The sequence below is a fragment of the Sabethes cyaneus genome, chromosome 3 (assembly GCF_943734655.1).
Source record: "Sabethes cyaneus chromosome 3, idSabCyanKW18_F2, whole genome shotgun sequence".
Taxonomy (NCBI): Eukaryota; Metazoa; Arthropoda; class Insecta; order Diptera; family Culicidae; genus Sabethes; species Sabethes cyaneus.
This window is the reverse complement of record NC_071355.1, coordinates 49183879-49195377: the sequence shown is the minus strand read 5'-3', so window position 1 is coordinate 49195377 and position 11499 is coordinate 49183879. Positions and strand designations below refer to the sequence as shown.

The 11499-nt window shown below is 42.0% G+C and overlaps 1 protein-coding gene across 1 annotated transcript; it reads left to right on the top strand.

The window, feature by feature from the left end:
* Nucleotides 1-4667: 4667 nt before the first annotated feature.
* On the top strand, nt 4668-10949 carry LOC128742988 (lysophospholipase-like protein 1). The gene is made up of 4 exons (XM_053839488.1): nt 4668-4830; nt 5007-5276; nt 5341-5518; nt 10477-10949. The coding sequence occupies exons 1-4, from the start codon at nt 4755-4757 to the stop codon at nt 10703-10705; spliced, it is 753 nt and encodes a 250-aa protein (XP_053695463.1). The 5' UTR covers nt 4668-4754; the 3' UTR covers nt 10706-10949.
* Nucleotides 10950-11499: the final 550 nt, after the last annotated feature.

Sequence of the window (11499 nt, the reverse complement as noted above, 5' to 3'; positions counted from 1 at the left end):
GCTGTCACAGAGAGAGCTTCAGTTTTGTTTTATCTTTCTTTCTCTGTATGCATGCTCTAAAGGTCAATGTTGAGGATCGTTTCAGCCCATTTAATTCCCTGTTTGATGTTCTCTACGGAGCATACGGAGCAAATAGTCTCTAACTTCCAGTATGTGAAAAAAAGATTAGCTCTGCTTGTAGTTGCGCTCTTTTTGCGGAAAGTTAGTGGCTATTAGAGAAAACAGTATTCATGCATCATTCGGAGGCAGAGCAAATGATTGAACAGAAACCAAAAGTACTTGGTCGTTATGAGAAGCAGATGCCTTTGTCGCTTTATGGTTAAGACCGTGAAGATCCAGAAACCCCAGAACAGCCAGATAAGATCTAAACCGCATGCTACTCAACCCATCAAAATGCTCAGTAGTGACGTTTACCAGGAAACGGCAGCCGCTGAACTTTGATTACAGGCTTGATTCAACCCCGATCCCACGAGTCGATCACGTGAAGGACCTAGGCGTAATACTGGACTGCCATCTCACCTATAAACAGCAACTGTCATTCATTGTGTCTAGAGCCTCTAGAATGCTCGGTCTAATTATTCGCATGACAAGAGAATTCCGAGACATACAATGCCTTACCGCCTTATACTGCTCATTAGTGCGATCTCCTCTCGAATACTGCTCGTCGGTGTGGAATCCACACTACAACAACGCTGTCTTACGGATCGAAAATATCCAACGTAGATTCGTTCGCTATGCTCTACGCCTTCTACCTTGGAGACAACCTATGCAGGTCACTCCTTATGAGGAACGTTGTCAACTTCTTCGACTCGACACACTCCAGCTTCGCCGCGATACCTCTCGTGCAATGACTGTCGCAGACGTTTTAACAGCCCGTATCGACTGCCCAGACATCCTCCAGTTGATAAACATAAACGCCCCCTCCAGAACTTTAGGGATGGTTCCAACACTACGTCTACCGCTCCGACGAACAAACTATGGTGCCAACAGTGCGATTATAGGCTTGCAAAAAGTTTTCAAAAGAGTGTCAGCCGTTTTCGACTATCATTTGTCCCGTAACGTGCAACGCACAAAAATTATTTTAATATTAAGACGACTCTTTTATCATTAGGGCAACTGTGTCTGTTGATATATATATGTAAATAAAAAAGAAAACCCAGAAGATGCAGAAGACACAAAAAACGCAGAAGACCTCGAACTCACAAGATACAGAAGATAGAAGATCCAGAAGACACATAAAACTCAAAAAACTCAGGAGACACGAAAGATACAGAACAATTTGAAGAACTAGAAGGATTGGAAGGCCCAGAAGACCCAGAAGACTCGAAGATCAGAGACCGGAAGACCTGGCACATCCAGAAAACACATAAGATCTAGAAGAATCATAAAATCTAGAATACCTTGCACCCAGAATACCAAAATACCCGGAAAACCCATTAGACCCAGAATACGCAGAATATAAGATCTAGAGACCCCAGAATATCCAGAAGAATTTGTAGGCCCAGTAGATCCAAAAGACCCAGAAGAATCATAAGACCCAGACTATGCAGAACTCTCAGGATACCCAGAAGTTTCAGAAAACCAACTAAGGATTAAATGGGGCCATAAACTAGCATTATAGTAAGCATTAAAATAAAGATAAAATTAAAACAAAAATTCACAGAAAGGATTGATATAAACAGTCGTATTAAGCATAAGCATAAGCATAGGATACCGCCCGTGTGCTAGCAGCTGCTGCTACTCCGTTAGTGAGCAGGACCGATGAAAATTGTAAAATGATGGCTGGAAAAAGCATAGGGTCGTTTGGGGTGATTTGGACACCTGGGGTAAAATGGACAGGTGCTTTATCTCGGAAAGTAGCATTTTCTCTACATTCACATAATTCTCAACTTCTTCCTCATCTTCTTACACTATTATTAACGTAAAAAAATTGGGCTTAGCTTTGACAGGTGTTGCCAAATGTAAATGTAAACAAAACAACTGCCTAAAACGACACCAAATGTAATTTTGATGCTCTAGGTTTTAGGGTTTTTCCAGTGATTTAACAGACTTTTCAAATTATTGTGCAGTGCAGTTCTGTTTGGCTACATAAGAGAAACTGTTTGATAGAAAATTATAGCTAGATTGTATAAAAATAAATCCAATTTTTTAAACTCATATTGTTGCATGCTGTGTGGGGTGAAACGGACAGTTTTTTTGGGGTGAAATGGTCCAGTTGATTTTAAACCATTTCTCCGGTCTCATTAATTATAGATACCATTAAGGTACAAAAAAGATGTGCATGTGATGTTAAAACAACAACCCACCGAAAACATCATTATAGACAATCAAGAATGGATTTTGAGTATTTGAGAGTATTTGCCAATCGCCAAAGGGAACATTCGCAGCAATAGTTAGGGATTTTAATAATCGGGTTTCGATGTGTTTGAGAACTAACTGAACGAAATATTTCTCTGGTCATTTTCCCTCATACTCAGATTCATATTGAAATTTGTGATTTTTGAGGCACTCGGGGCTAATCCCTGGATGTCTATGGTTTTGCAAAATGCAATATCACATTCATTTTGTTATCGTAACTATTTTATCCCCATCGATATGTCGAACTGTCATTATATCTTCAGCTTTAGGTTTGACCACCCTCTCTGAGTCACCAGGAACTAATGCAGGAGAACTTGCATGTAACAAATGTCCAATAAGACTTTAAATAAGATCTAGATTCTTCGAAGCAAGGTTTTGTTTACTTGCGAAAAAACCAAAGTGATATTGGTATAACTTATGAACTGGATCTTCCACTCAGAAAGACGGAATTGAGCTTAAAACACTATTACCAGTTAAAATGTGTTCCTAAGTTATCTGCTATGAGCCTCAGTATGTTATTTCGTTAAAAACAATCGTTTTTTTACACATTGTCCATTTCACCCCAGTGGGTGTCCACATCACCCCAAACAAAATTTTGATGCCAAAAAATCATTATTTTTATTTTAACCTATTTTAGCAAAACTAAGCTAGATACAATTGTTAAACTCCGCTGGTAAACAGAAAACAAGTAGATCTCAGTATACGATTCAACTTTTTTGAGTGTTGATGCATAGATTTTGGGATAATAGGTGATTTGCTTAGGGTGTCCAAATTCCCCCAAATTACCCTACTTGGGACAGCATGCTATTCCTCATTGTGCATCTTTATCAGGTCCCTGCATACTGATCAATACCGACGCCTGCCACGTCCGAATGCGGGTCCTGGTGGGATGGGAAGGAATGTTAGTCCAATACTTGTTGCTACTAAAGATCAGGGAATCCTCTGCATCTTCACAAGTATTTCGGGAAAGGAATTGTTCTTAGTAGATGGGAGGAGTTTGATGGGTAATGTAAGTATGTAAGCACCAGTTATATGCAAGTAACCTGGATATTCGGAAAACTTCTTGAAGAGCCGGTAATTACGAAAATTAAGATATAAATTAAGATATAAAGATCTCTTCAATTTTGTTAAATTAGCTATGTTCATAAAAACCAGAAATATATGCATTATTTTTTTTGTGAAAACAGGAATGAATTCTTGAATCCATTAGAAATTTTTTTCGTTCATAAGTTCATCAAAATCCATGCTCGTTGTACATGTGTACTTACATAAAATGCTGGGCCCAAAACTGTACGATAATTTTGAAAAATTCCCGTAACTAACGTAACATTTTGTTACTATCGTTGGATATAAACGTTCAATAAATTGCCAATTGGACCGACAGTGTAAGTTGTAAGTTTTGGAACAAAATCAGAGTTGTTTCTTCAGTTATAATACAAAAGCGAAAGAAAAACCTTCTATTAGTTAGTTATTAAACAATGATAGTAAAATTTACTATAGTATAGTAATTCCTAGTCAATGGTTGGAAAAGATTAGACTCTTGGTTCGAAGCTCATGTTGACCGCTAGGCTGTTAACAGAATTATTGGAATTAGTTTTGTTTCTTCTCAGTTCATCGGTTTGGTTTTGGTTGTCTTCTGTGTTTTTTGGTAAGTACTAAGTAAACAGGGATTAATTATATAGTTCCAGTTTATCGATACAAAAGTTGGCCTGTAAAGCCAGCACAATGATTGTCTTCACATGTTCATTTTCAATATCTCTTGAGGATTTTTTGCCGCGGAAACAAGTCCAGTTTTGTAGCAGAATCTAAATGAGATAAAAAAAATAATTTGTTACTAACAAACTTGCATGCTTTATGCTTACGGTCCTTGGCCACCACCTAGTCGTTGGATAGGAATGTTCTTTGACGATTGTCTTCAAGATGGCAAAAAACGTGATTTTCAGGATGGCGCGTTCTAAGTTGACCGCGAGTGCCTTGGCTCTCCCTCTCTAATATGCTAGTAAATAAGGGGTTAGGGGGGTAATATAGTTCACTTAAGAAATTACCAAAAATAATGCAAATATAATGCATCCTAAAGTGTAACAGATGCTCTGAAGTTTAATTGCAAATATAATATTTGCAAACTCACGGTGGCACATCTAGCCCCGTATGATTTTAACTCGACCCTCGCGTCGCTCGCGGCACATGTTTCGCTGTCATCGCGTTTGTGTTTTCCTCAGTAGATTCGTAAATAGCATACACATACGTCTTTAACACGAACCTTTTTATTTCATTCACAGTTCACTTTGCATTTCGCAGTCGTATATTTCCACTCGGTCGGTACAGAGAGTTGAGCTTTCGGAACATTTTCATTTCATATTTTTTTCGGCAACTGATAACACAACAGACAGCACAAGATGAGACTGATCGAGAAGGTATTCAATCCAACGGGCAAAAAACATGTCGGCACGCTGATTTTCTTCCATGGGTCAGGTTTGTAAATCATTCCCTCAATTGAAGTACCGACATATTTTCAGCAGCAGCGAACGATTATGTAAATTTCTTAGGAACCTTTAACCCCTAAACCTTTCGCTATTTGTTGGTGGTTGGTGTGTGTCGATTTGTCACTGATACCGATTACCAGTGATGACTGCTGGTTTTACACACAGGTGACTCCGGAAACGGGCTGGTTGAATGGAATCGTTTCCTGCTGGGAAGGAACCTGGAGTTCCCGCACATAAAGGTGATAGTTCCCACGGCACCGGTACAGCCTTACACACCGGCTGGTGGGGAAAATTCTAATGTTTGGTTCAACCGCAAACGAATCGAAATGGACGCTCCGGAGATCCGAACGTCACTGGCTTCGATCTACGATACGGTGAATGAGATGCTGCTGAGGGAGATGGCTCAGGGCATACCGGCCAATAGGATAATTGTTGGTGAGTTGTTTTTATGTTCCTTCGAATGTGATTCAGGCTGATCACTGATGTCAATCTGTTTCAGGAGGATTCTCGATGGGTGGAGCACTATCACTGCATACGGCATATCATTTGAATCGTGATTTACTCGGAGTCTTCGCGATTTCCTCCTTTCTTAATACCGGTTCTATCGTATACGATTCGTTGGAATGCGTAACTGCAGAGGAAAAGATTCCGGAGCTTTTGATGTTTCACGGTGAGAAGTAAGTGTATAATTTTTAAGTAGCCTTTAGGGCATAGAACCAATGCAAAAGAGAGCTTTTTTTCTGAGAATTCAATTTAAGGATGGTCGTCAAATCAAAAGCTAGTTGATTGCGAAAGATTAATTTTACAACTGGTATCTAGACTATATTAAAATAAAATGCGCTAAGTCGACAATCGGCGCAATTTGCCTAGCCGTATTTATCAAGGAGATAAGGCCGGCGAAATTTTTTTTGTAACAAAATTTTGCATTCTTCTATTTTTTCACTGGTTGTGTTTAATAATACAAAATTCAAAAGTTATAAAACTCTGCTTTAAACTTCTATTAACAACACAAAAATAGTTTGTGGCAATACAAGCTTAGTTTCCGAGTAAAAGGTACTTAAAGTTTGGAAACATATTTTTACAGGAGCGGCGTTTTATTGCGTCGAGCATGTTAATTTTTCATCCATTTCCAGTGGTCGGATCTTTATAAACTATTTAAAACGGAAAGAGCCTAAAGAGTCTGTAATCTTGAAAAAGTGTTGTTCCGAGATGTCGAAAACGCTTACCGTGATTTTCAACAAGTGGAGTTTTTCCTACTCTTTGGAAACAATCTGAACAAACAAGAAAAAAATCTGACATAGCCTAACCAAAAGGAGTTTATTTAGGAAATGGGGAATTATCTTCAGTTAAATGCTGTTTTGGTTGAAATTGGATCGACGTGGATGTTTTTGGTTGTAAGGCGATGTATTCTTCTATGTACTTCGGCTTGTAGCGTCCTTGCTTGATGGTAATGCGACCAGCGTAATCCACTCCGGTGATTTCAAATGGGAAAGCAGGCATCATGCGATTTCACGGCAGGTTTCCCATGAATTGATAGGTTCCTTTCAGGTTAACTAACATTAAAGCAACTGATGGAAATTGAAATAATAGAAGAAAAATGTTAAAATTTTGCCTCCCAGTTGGCATTGAGGTACGTTGTATGTTCGAATCTCGGCTGGGAGAGGCTGTTAGAGTCCATAGAATCAAGTTTCTTTAAGTCGTGGCGAGAGTGCTGCTGACAACTTATCCTGAATGATTTTCCACATTGCTCTTGGGGTGATCCGACGAGCAGATACCGAAACGAAGAGTATGATTTTCAGTAAAGGTAGCTAACTTCTAGGCTACGCAGGTGACATTTATATTAAAGTTAGAAAATTTGCCACGGCAAAGCGCTAGACTGAAACCAGAGGCTAGGAGGATTGAGCTTAAAATAAACGCGTCGAAGATCAAATACATGAATGACAGTAATCATTGACGGTGACGAACCAGAAGTGGTAGATGAGTTCAGGTATGTGGGATCGCTGGTAGCCGGGGGCAGCAACACAAATAAGGGGATCCAGCAACGTATTCAAGCAGGACATCGAGCCTACTCGAGCCTACTTCACAAGACGTTTTGATTAAGAAGCATAAGCCGCCGCACGACAACTGACAATGTACAAACCCCCTATTAGGTAAATAGACCATACTCACGGAGCACATACGCGCCTTTGTGGACGATATTTGACGGAGTACAAGCTGAAAGTGCAGAGTAGCGGAAGTGCATGAACCAAGAGCAAGAGATACTGCTTGGGGAAATTACCAACGTACATTTGTCGAAAGTCGGCAAACTACGGTGAACCGGAAATCGGTACCGTAAGGAAATCGGTGTATACGACAACCCCACCGGCACCGGCTCGGAGGGACTCAACGTGCGAGATAGCTCGTCCAGATCTAAAGCGACACTTTCTATGTTTTAAGTAAAACACTGCGACTCCAGAGACGCCTGGGAAACGGCCGACGAGAATCCCAAGATCAAATTGAATGGAGCTTTACAACATGAACCACCCTGGCTCTAAACTGCTGACGACGACGACGAGGATCTTACGATCAGCCCCGTACATTTTCCTGTGCTCTAAACAGCGGGCTGTGAAGTTTCAAGCCTGTGAAGGCCGTGATGAAGTGGGAACCGATAAATGAGCGAATAATCGTTGCCAGAACCAGAACACGGGTTAGGAAGCTTACAGTAATCCAGTGCTATGCGCCAACAGATGCTGCCGACCTGCAGGAGAAAGAGAGTTTTTACAGCCAGCTGAACAGCGTGGTTGAGAAAATCCCAAAGAGGAACATCCAAATCCACATGGACGACTTCAACGCGAAGATTGGCTCAAACAACGCGGACCTTGAACGCGTCATGGGACGCCATGGCCTAGGAGAGATGAGCGAAAACGAGGAGCTGTTTACAGAATTCTGTGGTAATAACAACATGGTCATTGGTGGATCTTCCCCCATAGACCAGTACATAAAGTCACGTGGGTTTCCCGCGACGGCCGAACAGAATACCAAATCGACCACATCTGCATCAGCCGGAAATGGCGAAGGAGCCTTCTTGATGTACGCAACAAACGTAGCGCTGATATTGCATCCGACCATCATCTTGTTATCGCTGAGATACGTCTCCGCGTCGCACGTGACCAACGACGGGAGGAGAAAGTTGGGTGCCGCTACGACGTCCGCCGATTGGAGAAGCCTGAGGTGAAAAGGGCCTTTGTTGAACAACTTGAATCTCGAGCCTCGGAGCTACCACCTGGAGCAATGGACCGGCATCAAGAACGCCTTCATCACGACCAGTGATGAAACCCTCGGCAAAGCGCGCAGCGGGCGGAGGGAGTGAATTTCGGATGAAACTTGGAGAAAGATCGACGAGCGGAAAGAGGCGAAAGCCGGTATTGGGCGAGCGCGGACCAGATCGGCTAAGACAGCTGCCCGTCAACGATACGCCGAACTGAAGAGGGCTGTTAAACGTGTTTGTAGGCGTGACAAGAGATCCTGGATTAACTCCCTAGCCGAACAAGGAGAAACCGCCGCCGCCAATGGTGATATCCGTTTGTTGTACCGTTGTACGATATTTCTCGCCGCCTTAGTGATGCCCGGATGAATACAAAGATGCCGCTAAAGGACTGAGCTGGTCAGCTACTAACTGACCGTGCAGAACAGCTTAAGCGATGGGCTGAACATTTTGAACAACTCTTCCGAGTTTCAAATGTCAGAGACCAACAAAACCAGCAGCGTATGACGCCTACAGTTCATCGAATTAATCGCGTCAATTCGGAGGCGCCATCGCTGGATGAAATTGTAGCGCCATCAAGAGTATGAAATCCAATAGAGCGCCAGGGATAGACTGTATTTCAGCCGAAATGCTCAAAGCTGACCCATTTTTGTCAGCCCAGATGATGCATCAGCTTTTCAGCAACATATGGGAAACCGCAACTTTTCCGGTGGACTGGATGCAGGGCATATTGCTCAAAGTCCCTAAGAAAGGAGACCTAACTGAATGCGGTAACTGTCCATGGCAGTGAACACTGACAATTCCACCAACTTCACAGTAGCGGGACAACAAGTTGAGCAGGTAGACGCCTTTCAACATCTTGGTAGCCAGACAACGCCAGATGGTGGTACCAAGACTCATATAGCCACACGGATCAGGAAGGCCAGGGGTGCCTTTGCAGGGCTGCGAAACATTTGGCGCTCAAACCAGATCACTCTACGTACGAAAACCCGAATCTTTAATTCAAACGTTAAATCCGTACTGCTGTATGCCTGCGAAACGTGGTGCGTTTCAGCGGAGACCACGTAAAAACTGCAGGTATTCATTAACCGGTGCCTGCGATACATCATTCGTGCCTGGTGGCCTGATAATTGGATATCCAATGAGGAACTCCATCGTCGGTGTCATCAACGGCCGATAGCCACAGAAATTCGTGAACGTAGGTGTAAGTGGATCGGACACACCTTGAGGAAAGGAGCGAACGAGGTTTGCAGAGAAGCACTCGACTGGAATCCACAAGAACAGCGTAGAAGAGGTAGACCCAGAGGCTCATGGCGACGCAGCCTAGCCAACGACATCCAGGCTGTAGACGAGAACCTGTCCTGGCGACAGGTAAAATCCATGGCAAGTAACCGTCAGCAGTGGAGATCTCTGATTTCATCCCTTTGTGCCTGTTCGTTTGACTGAATCGTACGCCGCCTTAAACGGATGATGAGTCTGCAAGTTATAATCCCAGAACTTGTCTAGTAACTGACGCAGGATATTTGTTCTTTCTACCAGATCCTGACAATGATCCGGTGGATTGCTTCGTACAGATGCTCATCACAGTCAAGTATCATAGTCTGTTAAGTCGATTGGAAACTACAAACATTTCCGAAATTTTCAAGGCAGGATTTTGATGAAGGAAAGTTTCTTCGGAATTACTAACTCATTTCATATTTTATATGCATATCCAGGTAAACGCTCATATGACTAAATCAGCCGAAGTGATTCCTGAACCTATTAGGTGCCACAAAGCTTGGCAAACTACTATAAATAGAAGATATTTCGGCGTTGCATTTTCATTGGAACTGCATATATGCCTAGAATTTCTTATCTGATATAAGTCATCGTCGCAACGTATCACAGCAATCACAGTAATGTCTGTAAAAATAGACTACAAAAAAGACATAGACGTACTACGGACCAAACACAGCCCACAAACAGAAGAAGCAAAATTCTGGCGCTGTGTCCTGAATCCGAATTTGACTTTCTGATGTTTTGTTCGACCAACTTCGCAGCTAATTCGTACAGGGCAATTGCGGGGCTAGTGCTACGATCCTATTTGACTTTTAACTGTTTCTTCAAGTTGAGATTCGAACATACAACGACTGGCTTGTTAGTTGTTATACACTTCATACACTTCAATTGGCTTACCTCGTTTAATAGTTTTTCTCTCTATTAAATTCGATTTAGTCCAGTTAGTTCTTAGTTCATTTGTGCTGCCGTATTCAAGATTATCATCCTCATTCGATTGAAATCGAATACATGCTATTCAAGAATAAGGTTGTCCATCACTCCCGTCGACTTTTGGGGTCAATTACGCCTATGTCCAGTAAAAGATCTCTATCCAAATTATTCTTTTCCTTTCAGAGACGAGCTAGTTCCGATCGAGTGGGGCCAAACGACGTTCAACGAACTGACGAAACTGGGCGTTCGTGGAAAATTCGTACCGCATCGAAGTGCCTATCACGAAATCAAGAAGGATCAACTGGAGCAGGTTATCGAGTGGGTCAACAAACTGATTCCGGAGCCCAGGGAGGATACCCCGCCGGAACCGGAACGTAGTGTCCCGGCGACGAAAAAGAAAGGTAAACTGTAACAGTCGTCGGCGGCACTGGCAATAATTTGTAAGATTTTCTGAGTTTTTGAGTTTAAACGGTTTTTTTTGTTCACTGAAACTATGTAGTAAAATCAGGCCGGTACAAACGTTATCAGTTGCTCATTTATTTGAAGTCATTCGCAGGCAATAAATCTTATCAGACTGAGCAAACATGGATTTATTTCTTTCTTCGCGTACAGATCTGCATAGCCGTGTGTCGGTTCCATGTGAGTTATTGTACTGTGTGCCTGGTTAAACAAGGCTTACTAAGGGTTGAGCTGGTTCTGTACCAGGACAGTTCGGTTTGATTGTTTGTTTATTCGTTGAAACCGTTTTAGCTGAGCAAGCTATACTACGTTGAAGTAAAAGAAGAAAGATATTAATTTTCGCAACTCAGGACTTTTCGAATAATATATTTTGAAATAAACATATTTCTTAATACCTATATTCACGCTTGCTTCAAATTTCGAACGTGGTTGTTAGAATCAATGGTTCAAGAGGAAAGGGGTTATTTTAATTTATGGTTTCTTCATGGCTCCATTTGACTTGATGGTTTCTATAATACAATGAGATCACTCAAGAAATGATCAAAAAGATTCAATTACTTAAGTGTGCGATTCTGAATCAATCCACTCATTGATGCGAACTAACTCTTATGAACGGGCTGAAAATTAGTCGACTCAAAACGGTCGGTCTCTTGACCTATGATAATAGGGTTGCCGAAGTCCGAAAATTTCAAAAACCGGCCGGTCGGTCCTGCCTTAAAAAACTGCGGGGGGGGGGGGGGGGGTCCT